Source organism: Contarinia nasturtii, unplaced genomic scaffold (genome assembly GCF_009176525.2).
Source record: "Contarinia nasturtii isolate CC-2019 unplaced genomic scaffold, AAFC_CNas_1.1 Cnas_scaffold_2861, whole genome shotgun sequence".
Lineage (NCBI taxonomy): Eukaryota > Metazoa > Arthropoda > Insecta > Diptera > Cecidomyiidae > Contarinia > Contarinia nasturtii.
Genome location: NW_022200178.1, coordinates 898,362 through 916,016, shown reverse-complemented (window position 1 = coordinate 916,016; position 17,655 = coordinate 898,362). Strand labels below are relative to the sequence as shown.

Sequence of the window (17,655 nt, the reverse complement as noted above, 5' to 3'; positions counted from 1 at the left end):
AACACTGACATTTCTAATGTTGTGAATTTAACAACAATGCATTCAAAATATCTTTATGTCAACAAATTTTGTGAATCGTCCAACAAACGTTCTCATTGTGAACTGTCATACAATGTAGCACGCAACATTCACTGAAATATTCACAATTACAGTATTGGGTAATTCACAAAATTCTTTGAATGGATTGTTGTTAAATTCACAACATTAGAAATGTCAGTGTTTAACGTAAAAATTATTCTAAATATTTTTTCTAAAAATTATTTTACAATATTCTTATGTTAAAACAATAAAAAAATTATTCAAGTGCGGCACTTTAGATTTACATGGGATGAGGTGCGGCACCTGAAAAAGAGCGCACCAACTTCGTCGGGTGCCGCACTTCTCAGGTGCCGATAACAGCTCTGAAAGCGAACGATTCGGTTTATATGTCTCTTTTTCTTGAATAATAGATTCATAGACATGGCGAACGGAATATTTATCCTAGTCATCCGACCGATCCATATGGAAATGAATCTGAATTTTGGCCAGGTGGTTTCACGGCTCTAACCAATAAGGGAAAAAATCAACTGTTCGATTTTGGAAAATACCTTCGACGAAGGTATCAACATCTCATTGGACCTCAATATTCATCCAAAAAGGTGTATATTCACAGTACAAACATAGATAGAACATTGATGAGCGCAGAGTTACTTGCCGCAGGTATGTTTCCACCATCTGGAAATGAAATTTGGAACGATGAATTAGATTGGCAACCGATTCCGATTCACACAAAACATATATCACAAGATTATGTTCATGGATATTTTAACAATTGCCCACAATATGAACAACTCTACAGAAAGTTTACAGAGTCTCCAGAATTCAAATATCAGTTTGAAAAAAATATTGACTTTGTCAGATACTTAGAGCTAAATTCTGGCTTGAAATTACTGGGAACAGAGGAGCTTATGTACTTGATCGATAGGCTTCGAATGGAGAAAGAAAAATGTCTTGTGTAAGTATCAACACGCCATTGTTCAATTGTTGAAGTACATCCCAGCGTACATCTGAAGATAAGTTTTTAAAAATCTTATCTAAATTCCCATATAAATCATTTGCGGAGTAATTTGGACGATGGCGGGACTGTGCGGAGTTTGGCGGAGATGACATACAAACTCTGTGTGTGCGAGGGTAACAGCACTTCTATGTGATGTTCGTTTGGACAAAATAAATCTATGAATAGCAAAGAATGCTGTTGGACTCGTATACACAGCATTTGCATACTATCTCCGCCGAACTGCGCACAGTCCCGCCATCGACAAAATTACTCCGCAAATGAGTTATATGGGTTGTTGTGTTAATCTTTTTCAATAAAATTTTATATTAACATATGATTAAAAAGTCTTGAGAGTAAATTCAGACGTTCGCAATTTGAAAAAAAAAAACACACAATATTAAATTCATTTTTATTGGTGTAAAATTTTATTCATAGGCTATCGAATAGCGCATTCACTTCACACTGAGCGGACCATTGTCTTCGATATTTCTCAGTATGTGTCGAACCATCAAAATTATGCTTTGGTGGACCGATTGGTCGGTTTCTTTCAACTTTCTCTCAATTCATCCAACCAATTGATGCACGTTTCAAGTATTTTGGACCTTCGCCTATAACATACATCCAAAAATAGACGAGAAATAATTAATTTGGTGTCTTTTTGTGAAACACATGTAAGTAGGCTGTTTTACTTTTGCGCTGTCTGTTTGTATATTTGGTTTTTGCTCACATAAATTTGTATTCGTCTTTTTGCAGAATATTCTGTATGTTATTGTTTTCTTCTTAGGCCGTCATATATAAAAATGCTTCAAACTCCATAGTTTTTGTATGATCGCAAATGTGTTCACTTTTTATTACGATAAAAATACATATTTTTCATATTCTTCACTAGACTTCCAGATTGGACTCGTAACATCTCTCAGTATACAAATGATACAATGGAGCAAATTATCGCTATAAATCTTGAAGCTATAGCTCATACAAAAGAAATGAAGAAGTTTGGAGCAGGATTTTTCCTCAAAGAAATGTTGGACCATTTTAAAAATAAATCTCAATCATTACTCCAACCAGATCGTTCAATCTACAATTTTTTCAGGCCATGATACTACCATCGTAAATATTTTGAGCGCACTCAATCTATACGAGGTGAATTCCGCTGAGATTTCTGTTCAAAATTATAATTTTGCTGACGAACATATCTTATTTTTCAGCCACATCAACCAAATTATGCGTCCAGTATCTTTTTGGAATTATACAAAGGAAATGGCAGCCACTTTGTTCAAGTGTTCTATCGTAAGACGCCCACGGAAAATGTTCCACCGCTAGATATTCCGAATTGCGGAACAATGTGCCCATTGGATAAGTTCTATGAACTGTACGCGGATATTTTACCCAAGGAAAATGAAGACTTTGAAACTCTTTGCAGTAGTGCTATGCCACGTTCATAAATCGTGCATTATGTGTATTTGCGCTACTTGCAAATATACTGTATTATTACAAATCTAACTGAGTCAATGGAATATTAAAACACATTTTAAAATAATTTCAATTTTGTTCGTTCTTTATTAAACTAGTCATGCAAAAGATGTTATTAATTTTATAAATGTTAGATGAGAATAAAAAAAACAGTTTTAATTAGAGAGAGAAAATTACGGAGTCAAAAACGTATAACTTTCGGGGTTTCCACCCGGTGGTAGAACTTCGCCATCTCTTAATTTGCACTCTTTGGTAAAACTTTGCGTTGGTAAAATATCGTCATATAACGCATATAATTTGTCTAATGGGCATTTTATGCCACATTTTGGTATATGTAACGCTGTAATCTCTGTATCGATAGAGTTTTTGTAGTAAATTTGAACATAATGGTCCCATTCCGATTTCACTTTGTATAGTTCAAAGAAGAGGCATCCCGCATAGGTTGGCGCTTCCAAGACATTATAAAGTCCAAGACTGTTTAAAACGTTTGTTATCGTAATATCGTGCGCAAAATACAAATATATAGTACGATCTGGTGACAGTGTTGAGTGAATTTTCGCTGAAAATCGATCGAAAATGTCCTTCAGCAAGTAGCCAGCCTTAATTTTTTTCTGATAATTAGTAGACGAATGTAATCGATACCAGAGCATTGCTAAAAACTCAAAGTTCCCACCGGGAGTCATAACATTTTGAGCCCAATCTGGCAAACTGAAATTTGAAATCAAAAGCAGTAAAACATTTTTTTATTTTTAATATCTCCGAATGATTACCGCACATTTACCCGAAAATACATTTGCCCAAACATTTTCCCGAACGGATTTTTTCCCGAAAATTATTCCCGAAAATACAATTTCCCGAAAGTTGATTTCCGGAATTTTTTTTCCCGAAATTTTCCGGAATTTTTTTCCCGATTTTTTTCCCAAATTTTTTTCCCGAATTTTTCCGGAATAGTATATTTATCTCGAAAAGTATAAAACACTTTTTCGATGAGCACTTCTTTCTCAAGCTTTCGTTAGGTCTTGTTCTAAGCACTCACTCCCATTTTTATTTTTATTTTATTAAGCTTGGGGTTCGGAAAAAATGGGAGAGAGTGCTTAGAATGGAATACAAGACCTTCACTAGCGCACGCGCTCGTTCGGTCTCGTATTCCATTCTAAGCACTCTCTCCCATTTTTATTTCAATTTAATTTGATTTAGGATTCGGGAAAAATGGGAGTGAAAAAATGTAACGCAATACCGAACGAGCGCAATCTATTTCTATTTCAATTAAATTTGATTTAGGATTCGGAAAAAAGTTCACTCTTCTTCAGACTAAAACTTTATCAGACTTAGTTCATGAGAAATCTTAACCACAGTTAAAGAACTTTAAAAAAATTGAGAAATTTGGTATAGAATTGTCAAAATGTCTTCCGGAAAAAAATTCGGGAAAAAGTTTTTTCGTGATTTGCCCCTAGGGAAAATATCCTTTTCGGGAAAAAGGCCTATTTTACAATTTCGGGAAAATGTATTTCGGGAAATATGTTTCGGGAATTAGTGCGGTCACCCTCCGAATATCTCTGAATCTTTTGCCTTTTTTGTAAAGTAAAAAGTGTTAATTTACCGTTTTCCATTTATTCGTTCGATAAATAGACCATCATATAATAAGAAAATGGCTGTAATTGAGTTTAGTTCCATTCCAGAATTCCTCTCCAAATATTCAATGAGTAATTTGTGTTGTTCTAATAGTCCTTTGTAGTTGCTTTCATTTAAATAGATGGTCATTTCGTAGTCAAAACGATCACATTGTTTTGTAGTGGCCAAAAGATAATCTGTATCGGTTGGTTGTGTGTGTATTGGTATGGGATGCCAATGAATATCTTCATTCCAAATTTGATAATCAACTGGTGGGAAAAAGCCCGCCAAATTTGCAGCACCGCTCATAATTGTGCGATCAGTGTCCGTTGAACGAACATACACACGATTCGGCGAATATTCACCATTTACCAACAATCTTGCATATCGTCTGCGCAAATATTGGCCTAGTATATAATGTTGTTGCTTTCCCACCTAAAAAAAATAACAAAAATCATAGAAGCAAACACTTTTCACTTCAGCTTTCGGTTAGCTTACGGATGTTAAGGCTGAATATCCACCAGGCCAATGTTTTTCGTCCTAAAGAAGGTAACAGACAAATCTGTACATTGTAAACAGAGCATCTTGATTTGCTGCTGCTCAGCATATAGCTGAGAGCTGAGAAATGCTGAACTCGTGCGGCTAACGCATACGAAACGGATGCACGATACATATTCCCCTTTCACTTCGTATGTTCGCTGGTATAGTGTGTAACCATTGTACCGGCAATAGCGTCAACGGCAGCACATACGAAGCGAAAGGGGAATATGTATCGTGCATCCGTTTCGTATGCGTTAGCCGCACGAGCTCAGCATTTCTCAGCTCTCAGCTATATGCTGAGCAGCAGCAAATCAGGATACTCTGATTGTAAATGAACAAAATAAATGGCTTACCCTCCAGGGATCAGTCGGGTAGGGTCGAAATATGTTACGATCACCTATTATGAATTTTTCATTTGTGAATATGGCGAGTAATAATTTTATATTGTAAATTTACCATGTCTGCAGACGGTGTTTGCAAAAATTAATTCGCCATCCTTATTTGCGTATGCATCACCGGCATGTGATAATAGAAATAATACGTTCCAAATTATTTTCCACAAAACAACTACACCCATCGTAGATTTTCACAAACTGAATGCACACTTGCAACAATTGATTTATTCACACCAAATTTATATGAATTGTTGTCGGTTTTTCTTTAAATGAATTTCTATCATTTTAATTTCTTTTTGTTTTATTCCACAAATCTACACTCTGATTTTAATACACCTCAAGCTAATTTCGTAAATTTCAAGATAAAAATGTGCAATTGCGTATTTCTTTGCAGCTATAGTCTGTGACTTGCGACTGTTTCAAAATGCGTTTTAGAAATATTTGCTCCAATGAGCGTCTTTGAGAAAATTGGTGGAATAAAATAAGTAAATTATTTCATTAGATTAGTTTATTATAGTATTATACACTCCATTATTTATTATATATATTTAATCTAGAGCTTTTATTATGATTTAAATAATTGACCTTATAAGTTTGAATTTATTTGCGTCTGAAAGATAAGGCATTAATGAGAGATGACACCATTCAAAATTGAAATATATGCATATACATTGCTCATCTACTGCGGCTGTACGCCGTGATCGTTATCAAATAGTTCTATTAATCGATTGTTCAATAATTGTTCTAATTTATTATTCGCTTTTTTATTATTAAATATTTATTGATATTTCACAAATGCATCAAATTTATATTAGAATTGGTCATGCATCCAAGCGACACAATGAATGGTAATCCTCTGAATCGGTTGGCAAAATAGCAGCATATATTTGATATAAGTCGTTTAATGGACACTTTATGCCACAGCCTGGAAACTCTAACGGTGGAACATCTTCAAATTCATTTTTTCTATAAAACATTTGTATGTAATATTCCAATTCTCGCCGATACATCTCAAAGTGCAGGCTTGCTGCAGGTGGTGGAATTCTCATCTGCAATAGAAATATATATATATTCTTATATATTATAACCTTTTGAGATAGAGAAATAGAGAAAATTAAAATGGTATTTACATCATAAAGATTGAGAGCATTTAGTGTGTTAATGATTGTGTTGTCATGTGCGGAATAAATAAATAATTTTATATGTGATGATACTGTGCTTGATAATGTTCTATTTCTGAATCGATCGAAAATGTCTCGTATCAAGAACCCGGCTATGGTTTTTTTCATTTCAGTCGTATGTGTGATCATTTGAAAATTAGCCGCGGAAAAATATTCCAATAAATCTCTTGATGAGTTCAGTACATTGTTTGCCCAATCTGGTAAACTAAAATCAATGAAACATTGAAGTGGTTGGAATGTCAATTTAAATGTTATCCTTTACTCACGCCAATCCCAAATTTTCTTCAATACTCAGAGGGTCCCAAAAGATTCCAGCATTTTGTATTGTTTGGATTTTCTTTCCCGAATGTTGTTCCATGTATTCAAGCAATTTGCGGTGTTTTCTAAATAATGCGTCAACTTCAGATGAATTTGAGCTATAATCATGAATTTGTTCATCTCTTTTTGGGCATGGTATTGCTTGATAAACCAAATAATCGTCATTCAGTGGGACTGTGTGAATGGGAATTGGTGGCCAATTTAAATCACTTTGCCATCGCTGTTGTTCAGGCGGTGCGAACATTCCCGCAGCATTGCAAAGGGCTGAATTAATCGTTCGATTGGTGTCCGAACTTCGAATATACACATTTTCTGGTGAGAATTCAGCGCCAATATATTTTTCATATCTTTTTCGTAAATATTTTCCAAGCTTGAACTGTCTTTGTTTTCCCGCCTGAAAGTTTATTACTATTATTATTAAAAGACCTAACAATTAATTGATTCGTCTTACTTCTGTTAGAATTCCATTTCCAGTGTAGTTTTTATATGGATCGTTCGCGTATGTGTAAAGCAGACTTCGATTGCCATGCCGATATATCTGACCATGAGAATGAATCCAGCAAAATTAAAAAAAAAAACAGGTGAAACATTTAATTCACATACATACCACTTGAGCGAGAATGAACTCATCTTCAACGGGCTTACTAAGATTTAGCCATGGTGTTTCTGCAGCAAAATCACAAAATGCCATATGAAAAAGTGAAAAAGTAATCCAAAGTAATTTCTGTAAAACGTCCATTTCTTTCGACTATAAAACAACAAATAATATTGTCTACGTTTGGAATTATTTTGAAACAAAGATAACAATTCTTTGATAGATTCTTGTTTTTTAATTTTTTAAGCAGTTATCTCGCTTGTTACACATATTCAATAACCGCATTACCTTATGACCTTTGTATAATTAAGATTAAACAGTTGGCAATGCATTTTTTAATCAAAAATCAAATTCATTAATATAAAAATATCCATTATCTACGTAAAGCAGTCTATATTCGAAACCCAAACATTTTCAGTATCAATTTTATGATGAATATGGTTGATACTTGATAGATGATTTATTTTTTCAAATACATATTAATATTCTTGGTCGATTTTAGTAATTGACACTTATAACCATGTATTTAATTTACACGTGTATGAGGTTCCTTCAAAAAATGGGTTGATTTACTAAAAAACAATTATTGTCTTACTTTCAATCTGTAAGTTAAACGAAACCATCAACATCTTATTAACATTTAAAGTTATTTATAGAGTATATTGGTTACATCGGACATATTACAGTAAATTTTCCATATTAATTCACAATATTCTCGAAATTGTGTCATCCAAAATTCTGAACGTTCATACGAATTAAAGCATTGGTTTTAAGTCACATTTAATTGTGTAAATCATTGAAAATTGCTAACGTTTTGAACGAATGAATATTGATAAGATTCAAATGATCGTATCCATTTTATAAAAAAGTGAAAGAAAGACGTTCTTGGAATTATTGAATATAAAAATGAACTCATTATAATCGGCTATAAAAGAAAGTTGATTATTCGATTTCATTTCATCTGAGTTTTCGGAGAACAGACGCAGCCATGAAGCTATATTTAATTTTTGCAATATTTTGTTGTTCAATTCCGAACATTTTCGCACCATTTGCCGGTTATTTACCGCAAGGATTTCAGAGTACATGGCAAAGCGTTCAGGATACATACTTGATACCGGGGGCGATGCGCTTGATGACCGGTTACACAGCGGTGAAGAGATACTATGACGGGGAACCAGCTGAAAAAATTCTCAAAGACATGTATTTTGTGCATTTTCACATTTTCTCCACAGTTTACCATTTAGAAAAGAATTATTTCCGAATTTACAGAGGCGCCGATGCTTTCCTGAAAAATATTCCAAATGGGCAAGCAATTTTAGTGGGAATTCAAGTTACTGATGACATTCGAAATGGAAAAGATCCTATAAAAATTTTCAATGAAGTGTATGTGATATATCCATTTGAAAGTTGACATCGCAATGATTCATTAATAATCATTCGAGCACGAAATGATTCACAATTTTCAGAGGTAGAGATGCTTTCATCAAATACATTCCGAATGGTGAAGCTATTGCGAATGCAATCGCAACGACAATTGAAATAGGACAATGTTATAAGAACGGAACAAGCAAACAAGCAATGATGAAGAAATAGTTTGTTGATTTAATTTCACATTGAATTCTCGGCAGCGAAAAATAAAGAAGAATCTTATTTTAAATAGTGGCCAACCAGTTCTGGATAAATACGCTAACAGGGAAATGTTGGGAGATCTTATGAAACAAGCGCTCAATATAATGCCAGCGTATAGTCAACTCATATAAAAATTTTATTCGATCAATTTAACTTGAATGTACTTTTTTCTAACTTCAAAAATAGTTCTATTACTGCTGCTATAACTCCAACTCCGAAGGTTGTTCCAAAGATTGCTCCCAAAGTTGCTTCAAAGATTACTGCGAAAGTTACTCCGAAAGTTGCTTCTTTAAAAAGCAAAACTGGGAAGAAATAACACCCAAAAGCAGAAATAAGGATGTGAATGTGAGTAGATTTCTTTGAAACGATCTCATTACATTAGAAACGAAGGGGCAAAAATATATTTGCAATTAAAAACAAATTTTTGCGTCACAATACTGACAAATTGCATGCAATCAGTTATTTAGACCTTTTCTTCACTTTGCAATATTTTTACAGTTTGTTGAAGCCAACAAAGCTTACCATTAGACTAACATTGAAGGCTTTGAATCCAAAAACATCCAAAAGCCACATTTACTTTCACTTGCAATTTTTCTATTAAATCTTAAAATGCATGGAATAAATCTATTTTGAATGCTAAACACAATGTATTTTTATTCGAAATGTACTTGCATTTCTTTAGTTAATTCATCAATAAAAAACCTTATTGTAGCTAAATCTCATTGCTATCTTGAAATTTTTGTCGTTAGACAAAGTGAGACGCTGTGCAATAAATTCATTGCAAAACACAGTTCAAAGACATTGCTTACATATTTACTGGTACTCAGATTTGGGGGAAAATAACAGACAGATGCACGTCATATTATTTATTATAACGAATAAAAAAGTTTTTTTTTCAAAATAATCGCATTGTTTCAAAGACGATACCTACGCGAATACATGTATCACTTTTTTTACAGATTGCGCGCTAATTCTGACACTCAAAATCACCCGAATACATGTATCACTTTTTTTACAGATTGCGCGCTAATTCTGACACTCAAAATCACCATTATAGTCCATCGCGGCCCTTATTTTGTCACTGAGTTTCTCATAGTCTTTTTCATCTGCTTGTCGAAAATAGTTTGTTCCTTCTCTTCTTATCATCTACCTTGACCTTGAAAATGTATCTTTAAATTTGCTAAAGTTTACCAATTTAAAAGTGAAAATGATCAGTTATTGACTTTTCCATATATTGCCTTCAATTATCTCTATAAAGTAAAAAACGAATAGAATCGAGGTTTATGTATCTTGTCCGTGAACTAATCCAAGTCATAAAGTGTATCTCCACCAACCAAATAGGATAGAAAGCACAATTGTGATTGCACACATAATTGCAGGGAACAGATCTGAAATGTTGAATCGTTATGAAATGGCTTCAAATAAAATTATGTACAAAAAGATTTCACCAATTTTCTGTATAGAGTTTGGCTCCGATGTTAGATTACATTCTGTTTCAAAGTCTTCAGTTGGCAAAACATCTCGAAATAATCGATGAAATTCCTCTAATGAACACTTTGTTCCACAGCCGGGTATGTTTAATGGCGGAAAATCCTCCGCACTCGTATTTTTGTAAAACAATTGAACATAAACATTTTCTTTGCGACCTTCGTTAGATTTATATAATTCGAAAAATAAACACGATGCATAAGATGGTATGTGAGACTAAAAAAGAACAAACAGAGGTCCAAAGTAAATAACATTTGAAAACTTCTTCGGAAAAAACTACTAATACATCATAAAGATTTAGGGCGTTTAATAAATTCGAAATTGTTATATCGTGACCAGAGTAGATGTACAATCTCCGATCTGGGCTTAGTTTTGCTTCAGCTTTCTCCGAAAATCGTTCTAACATCTCTTTTAATAGAAAGCCAGATTTTAATTTTTTCATCTCGGTCGTGTGTGTAAGCATTTTGAATAAATGTCTAATGAAAATGCTCATTGTACTATCTGAATTCATCATATCTTCAGTCCACGAAGGTAATCTATTGAAAGTATATAATGAATTTATCTCTTAATAAAATATACGTGAATCTCCCAGATAATAATAACAGATAACACATACGTCAAATTTTCAAGATACTGGGTGTATAATGCGTCCCATACAAAAAATTCCTCAGTGACATTTTTTGTTTTCGTATTGTCCATTATGAGTTTGGTATATCGTTCGGCTTTACTTCGATACGCTAAATACTCTGGCAAATTGAAAATTTCTTTGAATGCTTTGTTGTATTGAGCGCATGGCCGCTCTGATGCCACAATATGATCAAGTTTCTTCGGGACTGTGTGTATTGGTATTGGACGCCATCTAAGCTCATCTGTCCATACTTCATGCTCTTCAATTGGAAAGAATCCGAGTAAATTTGCATTTGCGCTCAATATGGTCCGATCATAGTCAGACGATCGAATGTATACTTTATCTGCATCATATTTGCCATCATCCAACAGCTTGTAGTATCGTTTGCGTAAATATTTGCCCAACTCGAGGTGTGCTTTTAACCCTTTCTTTAATATGGAAATATCAACGATGACAAAGGATTTGTTGTGATAAACGCAAAACTTACCTGCGTCAGCTGGCCATTTAAACCATTTGGCCAAAAAAGTTTGCTGTTATATGGATCATTCAGATATGATTTCAATGGTGACCGATTTCCATGGCGATAAATCTGATGAGAAATAATTATATTGAAATCGTTGACGTGATTGGTGTTCTATTCATGTTGATTCTTACAATGTGTGCAAATATAAGCTGATCATTGTTTTGCACGGTGCCTTCATCGGTGTGATAACAAGTGCAAAAATCGATGTGAATAAATAATAAAACAAATATGAAATAGAACTTGTGGAACATCGTTTATTATATTCAATGGCGTATTTTGGAGAAAAACAGATGTCTATTCCAATGAATTGCTTCACACAAACTGATTCAATAATTTTTTCAACATGCAAAAATGTCAACGTTTTGTTCGATATAAAAACTCATCGTGCATTTTTCATAAATATTTAATCTATATTTACAAAGTAATATATCACGAACCTTTACAATTAACCTGTTTTTATTTGGATCGTGTGTCTTACAGTTGACATTTTACATCAACAACCATTGATATACTTGAATTTTGGAATGATTTATGAGAATTAGACATTTGAAATATACATTAAAATCGTTTACTGTGACTCAATGTTTAAATTTATATTCATATCTGCTTTTTCACATCAATATTTACAGCTGTGTGTATAAAACACATGGTTTTAGACGAGTGATTAAATAATAACATTACATGTAAGTATTTGTCCTTTGTTTACATTTCATTTTGAGTTTAATTCGATAAGCGGCACTCAGAATCGAAGTCACCTGGAATGATTTCGTCATATATTACGTAAAACTGTTCCAACAGGCACTTTTCACTACATTTCGGTATTTTCATTGGTACAAGTTCTTCTTCTTCGAATCTTCTGTAAAAGATCTGAACGTAGTGTTGATTTTCGTTAGTTTTGAAAAGTTCAATGTGCAAACTACTCGCATACGGAGCGATGTGTAACTAAAAAGAAAGAAAGATATAGATATATATTTTAAACGTGTTCAAATATTGAATTTTTATTCGACATGTCCCTGGTGACAATACCATTTGGTTTCGAATATTTGCTTGAAGAGAGGTTCTCGACGTTAATTTATACCATGCTTACCTCATATAATCCCAAAGCGTTCAATAGATTAGTGATGGTAATATCATGACAAGAATAAAGATGAAGCGTTCGATCTGGTTGCAATGTCGAATTGATTTTTTGCGAAAAACGCTCCAACATTTCTTTCAATAAAAATCCCGATTTGAGTCGGGCGGTTATCGGAGTGTCCGTATATGTTTTATAGTCAAAAGTAGCAATGTATTCCACCGTGCCATTTGGTTCAATTGCATTTTGTGCCCAATCATCTAAACTGGAGTACATTTGTTTTTAAATGCAAAGCTATTCGATATGTGATGTATGCAAACTTACGTTTTATTTTGATATCTCTCAATTTCGAGTGTATTGTATAGCCAGTATACGTCGGTGATTGTTGTAATATTTGCTCCGCTCATTTTGCTTAAATATGAAAAGATATCGGCATATTCCGTATAAATTCGTTGTACTTCTGGTGAATTTTTAAGATAATTTTCATAGGCAACGGTATATCTTGGACATTCTCTTGAACTCAACAGCACATGGTCCAATGTACTTGGCACTGTATGCACCGGAATTGGTTGCCACAATAAGTCATCGTTCCAAATTTCCTCTTTGTTCGGCGGAAACAGACCAGCCAAATTTGCGAGCGCACTCATCAACGTTCGGTCAGTATCTGTGGATTGAATGTACACTTTTTTTGGTGAATATTTATCGCCAAGGAGTTTGCCATAACGTCGTCGAAAATATTGACCCAATTTGTACTCTTGCCATTTTCCTTCCTGTATATTTGAATATTTTCACGTAAACAAATTGCTTTACTTATATTGAAATGAAAAACTTGCGTTTGTTAGTGCTCCATATCCACCCAACCAATAGCTTTCATTAGCATACCGGTCATTTGGAAAGGTTTGTGCGATATTTCTGTCACCGTGACGATATAGCTACAATACATCAACTTTAATTGAACAAATGAGTAGTTTAATATTGTTTTATTATTTTCACTTACAACGTGTGCAAATATTAATGTATCATTTGATGATTTCAATCGATTGTGGTCATTGTCCAACTCAATTGAAGTTAATGTCGGAGATGAATATAGTTTTGAAGGTATTCCGAAAAATAAAATCACTAAAACAAGTAAATTGGGTGACTTCATGTTCGAGTAGCTTTTCAAAATGTCCACTATTCAATGTTATAAAATTACTTTGACTCGATACGGACAGTAGCCATGACCAGAATTTCATACTTTATTATCTTTGTCGCCGAGATAACACAAAATATGATGTCGATTTTAGAACACTTTAAAAATTAAAACACTTGAAGTAGAAATAAAAAAAATAATTTATCACATAAAAAATTACTGCAAAGTCATATATTTCGTCGAAATAATTTCGATAAGATTTGGTTAAAAACAAGTATATGTTATATTGAGATGCAAAAAAAAACATTTAAATTTTATCATTTCAAAGCTCGTCATCAATTGCTTAACTTCGTTTTTACACGTTTTTACAGTGCGCACTCAGAATCCAAGTCATAAATTGCATCAAATGGATTTTATCTCCTCCAACCAAATAGCATTGAAAAAGCAAATGTGATTGCACAGATAATTGCAGGGAATGGTTCTGAAATTTTGAATCGTTATGAAATGGCTTCAAATAAAATTATGTACAAAAACATTTCACCAATTTTCTGTATAGAGTTTGGCTCTGATGGTAGTTTACATTCTGTTTCAAAGTCTTCAGTTGGCAAAACATCTCGAAATAATCGATGAAATTCCTCTAATGAACACTTTGTTCCACAGCCGGGTATGTTTAATGGCGGAAAATCCTCCGCACTCGTATTTTTGTAAAACAATTGAACATAAACATTTTCTTTGCGACCTTCGTTAGAATTATATAATTCGAAAAATAAACACGATGCATAGGGTGGCATGTGAGACTAAAAAAGAACAAAGAGTGGTCCAAAATGAATGATGGAACATTTCCCGAAAACACTTTTTCATGAACGAACATTTTCCCGAAAATTCAGGAGATCTTTTTTGAAGAATTACCAAATTTTCGGGATAAAATTCGCTTGGGAAAAAGTTTTTTTATCGACATTTGAAAAATTCTTCTGAAAAAAAGTACTAATACATCATAAAGATTTAGGGCATTTAATAAATTCGAAATTGTGTTATCGTGACCAGAATAGATGTACAATCTATGATCTGGGCTTAGTTTTGCTTCAGCTTTCTCCGCAAATCGTTCTAACATCTCTTTCAATAGAAAGCCAGATTTTAATTTTTTCATCTCGGTCGTGTGTGTAAGCATTTTGAATAAATGTCTAATGAAAATGCTCATTGTACTATCTGAATTCATCATATCTTCAGTCCACGATGGTAATCTATTGAAAATATTTAATGAAACATGTTTTATCTGTAGACGATTTACGTCAGACTATTAATAAAATATACGCGAATCTCCCAGATAATAATAACAGATAACGCTTACGTCAAGTTTTCAAGATACTGGGTGTATAATGCCTCCCATACAGAAAATTCCTCAGTGACGTTTTTTGGTTTCGTATTGTCCATTATGAGTTTGGTATATCGTTCGGCCTTACTTCGATACGCTAAATACTCTGGCAAATTGAAAATTTCTTTGAATGCTTTGTTGTATCGAGCGCAAGGCCGCTCTGATGACACAATATGATCAAGTTTCTTTGGGACTGTGTGTATTGGTATTGGACGCCATCTAAGCTCATCTGTCCATACTTCATGCTCTTCAATTGGAAAGAATCCGAGTAAATTTGCATTTGCGCTCAATATGGTTCGATCATAGTCAGACGATCGAATGTATACTTTATCTGCATCATATTTGCCATCATCCAACAGCTTGTAGTATCGTTTGCGTAAATATTTGCCCAACTCGAGGTGTGCTTTTAACCCTTTCTTTTATATGGAAATATCAACGATGACAAAGGATTTGTTGTGATAAACGCAAAACTTACCTGCGTCAGCTGGCCATTTAAACCATTTGGCCAAAAAAGTTTGCTGTTATATGGATCATTCAGATATGATTTCAATGGTGACCGATTTCCATGGCGATAAATCTGATGAAGAATAATTATATTAAAATCGTTGACGTGATTGGTGTTCAATTCATGTTGATTCTTACAATGTGTGCAAATATAAGCTGATCATTGTTTTGCACGGTGCCTTCATCGGTTTGATAACAAGTGCAAAAATCGATGTGAATAAATAATAAAACAAATATGAAATAGAACTTGTGGAACATCGTTTATTATTTTCAATGGTGTATTTTAGAGAAAAACAGATATCTATTCCAATGAATTGCTTCACACAAACTGATTTAATAAATATTTCAACCAGATGGAAAAATTTCAACGTTTTTTAATATACTATAAAAGCGCATTGAGCATTTGTCATAAATGTCTTATCTAAGCAATTGAAAGCAATATATTAAAAGCCCATGCAATTTCTACTTTAACTTGTTTTTAGTTGGATGTTGTGTCTTACAGTTGACATTTTACATCAACAACCATTGACATACATATATAATATACTTTATCTTATACGTCTGTGTGACGTAAGAAAATTTTCATTAAAATTCATGCGAAAATCAAAAATAAATTTAATAAAAAGCTACAGTTCAACATTTGACAATGCTGTCGATAAGTTTGGCGGTAGTTAGTTTTGAAATCTCTTCTCGATTGCTATTATCGCTATCTTCGTCTTCAATCTCACCATATTCAATATGAATATTCTTTCCTTGGCCGGCAATGATAGCTCGTTCAAATGCTGGTGGCAAAATAAGTTTGAAGAATTTCGATGCCGTCTATATTTTTGTGTTCCTTTATCCTTTTTTTCGGCTTTCTTCGGCACCTTTTTTGCTTTATTATTCACAACTTCTTCCAAATGCATCACTTTAACGACATTGTTGTTCGGTTTTCATTCACCCACTGGAATTAGAGAGAAAATTATAATATTGTTTAAACGTAAAAGAATTTTCGATAAAATTTAACAAGAAAATGTACACTTGTCGTTGAAAATGCTTGGTTCACTTTTTAAAGAAAGAAATTCCATGGTCTTACCCTATTTTTACTCAAGGAAATACGGAAAATACACGCAATTTGGTTTTTCTTATTTAAAGTTGCGAGTTTGTTGTGTAAACATGAAGAATTATTTTGTCGATGGCGAGCATAATATATATTATTCGATATTGAAATGTATTTAAAATGTAAATATTTTTGAAGCGTTCGATTTTTACTACGGAGTCTTGCCATTGGCTTTAGACCCTACTTTTGTGAAGTTATTCGATTTTTTTCTCCAACGATCATATTACATTGACTCGAGCAAATCTCTTCCAGGTAACCTCAATGAAAAAAACACACGAGACATATTTAAATTCATTTCGGTTGATATGCTATTTAATTTTCATTCGGGTCGTTGCGACCAACGCAGTCTAGATAAAATGCGAACCACATTTTTATTGTGTTCAGCTCAAGTATGAAATTTATCATCCTTTTATTGTAAATAAAAGTAATGTACTTGCATTTCGGAACGATTTATGAGAATTATATATCTGAAATATACATTAAAAGTGTTTACTGCGACTCATTGTTTAAATTTATATTCATATCTGCTTCCTTATATCATTATCACAGCTGTGTGTATAAAAGAAGAGACGATTGATTAAAGAACAGCATTACATGTAAGTAGTTGTCCTTTGTTTACATTTCATTTTAAATTTAATTCGATAAACGGCACTCAGAATCGAAGTCACCTGGTATGATTTCGTCATATATTACGTAGAACTGTTCCAATAGGCACTTTTCACTACATTTCGGTATTTTCATTGGTACAAGTTCTTCTTCTTCGAATCTTCTATAAAAGATCTAAACGTAGTGTTGATTTTCGTTAATTTTGAAAAGTTCAATGTGCAAACTACTCGCATACGGAGAGATGTGTAACTAAAAAGAACGAAAGATATATATTTTAAACGTGTTGAAATATTGAGTTTTTATTCGACATGTCCCTGGTGACAACACCATTTGGTTTCGAATATTTGCTTGAAGAGAGGTTCTCAACGTTAATTTATATTGGGTGTATAAATTAATTTTGATCGTTTTTTTGGTGAAAGGAAACATTTATTTAAAAATAATAAGAATGAGTAC

The 17,655-nt window shown here is 33.3% G+C and overlaps 5 protein-coding genes across 5 annotated transcripts; 2 read left to right on the top strand and 3 right to left on the bottom strand.

The window, feature by feature from the left end:
- The first annotated feature begins 559 nt into the window (after nucleotides 1-559).
- LOC116349391 (lysosomal acid phosphatase-like) lies at nucleotides 560-1,639 on the top strand. The gene is made up of 2 exons (XM_031780794.1): nucleotides 560-994; nucleotides 1,472-1,639. Exons 1-2 carry the CDS (start codon nucleotides 675-677, stop codon nucleotides 1,500-1,502), a joined length of 351 nt encoding a protein of 116 aa, XP_031636654.1. The 5' UTR covers nucleotides 560-674; the 3' UTR covers nucleotides 1,503-1,639.
- Nucleotides 1,640-2,576: 937 nt separating this feature from the next.
- LOC116349297 lies at nucleotides 2,577-7,293 on the bottom strand. Its single transcript, XM_031780664.1, has 10 exons — nucleotides 7,162-7,293; nucleotides 7,006-7,092; nucleotides 6,503-6,948; nucleotides 6,186-6,441; nucleotides 5,883-6,104; nucleotides 5,117-5,243; nucleotides 5,014-5,057; nucleotides 4,619-4,660; nucleotides 4,110-4,555; nucleotides 2,577-3,217 (listed from the first exon to the last, which is right to left on the bottom strand). Exons 1-10 carry the CDS (start codon nucleotides 7,291-7,293, stop codon nucleotides 2,683-2,685), a joined length of 2,337 nt encoding a protein of 778 aa, XP_031636524.1. The 3' UTR covers nucleotides 2,577-2,682.
- An 804-nt stretch (nucleotides 7,294-8,097) lies between these two features.
- On the top strand, nucleotides 8,098-9,419 carry LOC116349367. Its single transcript, XM_031780767.1, has 6 exons — nucleotides 8,098-8,349; nucleotides 8,419-8,532; nucleotides 8,616-8,741; nucleotides 8,810-8,890; nucleotides 8,965-9,123; nucleotides 9,277-9,419. The coding sequence occupies exons 1-5, from the start codon at nucleotides 8,138-8,140 to the stop codon at nucleotides 9,092-9,094; spliced, it is 663 nt and encodes a 220-aa protein (XP_031636627.1). The 5' UTR covers nucleotides 8,098-8,137; the 3' UTR covers nucleotides 9,095-9,123; nucleotides 9,277-9,419.
- Nucleotides 9,420-9,629: 210 nt separating this feature from the next.
- LOC116349296 lies at nucleotides 9,630-13,762 on the bottom strand. The gene is made up of 11 exons (XM_031780663.1): nucleotides 13,487-13,762; nucleotides 13,323-13,421; nucleotides 12,814-13,259; nucleotides 12,505-12,754; nucleotides 12,141-12,359; nucleotides 11,549-11,662; nucleotides 11,382-11,483; nucleotides 10,883-11,322; nucleotides 10,553-10,802; nucleotides 10,227-10,482; nucleotides 9,630-10,166 (listed from the first exon to the last, which is right to left on the bottom strand). The coding sequence occupies exons 1-11, from the start codon at nucleotides 13,634-13,636 to the stop codon at nucleotides 10,090-10,092; spliced, it is 2,403 nt and encodes an 800-aa protein (XP_031636523.1). The 5' UTR covers nucleotides 13,637-13,762; the 3' UTR covers nucleotides 9,630-10,089.
- A 144-nt stretch (nucleotides 13,763-13,906) lies between these two features.
- LOC116349329 (prostatic acid phosphatase-like) lies at nucleotides 13,907-15,814 on the bottom strand. Its single transcript, XM_031780717.1, has 6 exons — nucleotides 15,636-15,814; nucleotides 15,469-15,570; nucleotides 14,970-15,409; nucleotides 14,613-14,862; nucleotides 14,163-14,418; nucleotides 13,907-14,102 (listed from the first exon to the last, which is right to left on the bottom strand). The coding sequence occupies exons 1-6, from the start codon at nucleotides 15,753-15,755 to the stop codon at nucleotides 14,035-14,037; spliced, it is 1,236 nt and encodes a 411-aa protein (XP_031636577.1). The 5' UTR covers nucleotides 15,756-15,814; the 3' UTR covers nucleotides 13,907-14,034.
- Nucleotides 15,815-17,655: the final 1,841 nt, after the last annotated feature.

What these genes read in the sequence shown, in the direction of transcription:
- LOC116349297 (XM_031780664.1), bottom strand. Translation starts at nt 7,293, where the DNA reads ATGGACGTTTTACAGAAATTACTTTGGATTACTTTTTCACTTTTTCAT. An exon ending in AAACACCGTCTGCAGACATG is followed by an intron (nt 5,058 to 5,116) that starts GTAAATTTACAA and finishes AATTCATAATAG; the next exon opens with GTGATCGTAACATATTTCGA. An exon ending in GATATTCAGCCTTAACATCC is followed by an intron (nt 4,556 to 4,618) that starts GTAAGCTAACCG and finishes TATTTTTTTTAG; the next exon opens with GTGGGAAAGCAACAACATTA.
- LOC116349329 (XM_031780717.1), bottom strand. Translation starts at nt 15,755, where the DNA reads ATGTTCCACAAGTTCTATTTCATATTTGTTTTATTATTTATTCACATC. An exon ending in ATGCCCTAAATCTTTATGAT is followed by an intron (nt 14,419 to 14,612) that starts GTATTAGTACTT and finishes GTTCTTTTTTAG; the next exon opens with TCTCACATGCCACCCTATGC. An exon ending in AAACTCTATACAGAAAATTG is followed by an intron (nt 14,103 to 14,162) that starts GTGAAATGTTTT and finishes TCAAAATTTCAG; the next exon opens with AACCATTCCCTGCAATTATC.
- LOC116349296 (XM_031780663.1), bottom strand. Translation starts at nt 13,636, where the DNA reads ATGAAGTCACCCAATTTACTTGTTTTAGTGATTTTATTTTTCGGAATA. An exon ending in ACGCTTTGGGATTATATGAG is followed by an intron (nt 12,360 to 12,504) that starts GTAAGCATGGTA and finishes CTTTCTTTTTAG; the next exon opens with TTACACATCGCTCCGTATGC. An exon ending in AGCTTATATTTGCACACATT is followed by an intron (nt 11,484 to 11,548) that starts GTAAGAATCAAC and finishes ATTTCTCATCAG; the next exon opens with ATTTATCGCCATGGAAATCG.
- LOC116349391 (XM_031780794.1), top strand. Translation starts at nt 675, where the DNA reads ATGAGCGCAGAGTTACTTGCCGCAGGTATGTTTCCACCATCTGGAAAT. An exon ending in GAGAAAGAAAAATGTCTTGT is followed by an intron (nt 995 to 1,471) that starts GTAAGTATCAAC and finishes TTTTATTCATAG; the next exon opens with GCTATCGAATAGCGCATTCA.
- LOC116349367 (XM_031780767.1), top strand. Translation starts at nt 8,138, where the DNA reads ATGAAGCTATATTTAATTTTTGCAATATTTTGTTGTTCAATTCCGAAC. An exon ending in GAAAAAATTCTCAAAGACAT is followed by an intron (nt 8,350 to 8,418) that starts GTATTTTGTGCA and finishes CCGAATTTACAG; the next exon opens with AGGCGCCGATGCTTTCCTGA. An exon ending in GCGCTCAATATAATGCCAGC is followed by an intron (nt 8,891 to 8,964) that starts GTATAGTCAACT and finishes CTTCAAAAATAG; the next exon opens with TTCTATTACTGCTGCTATAA.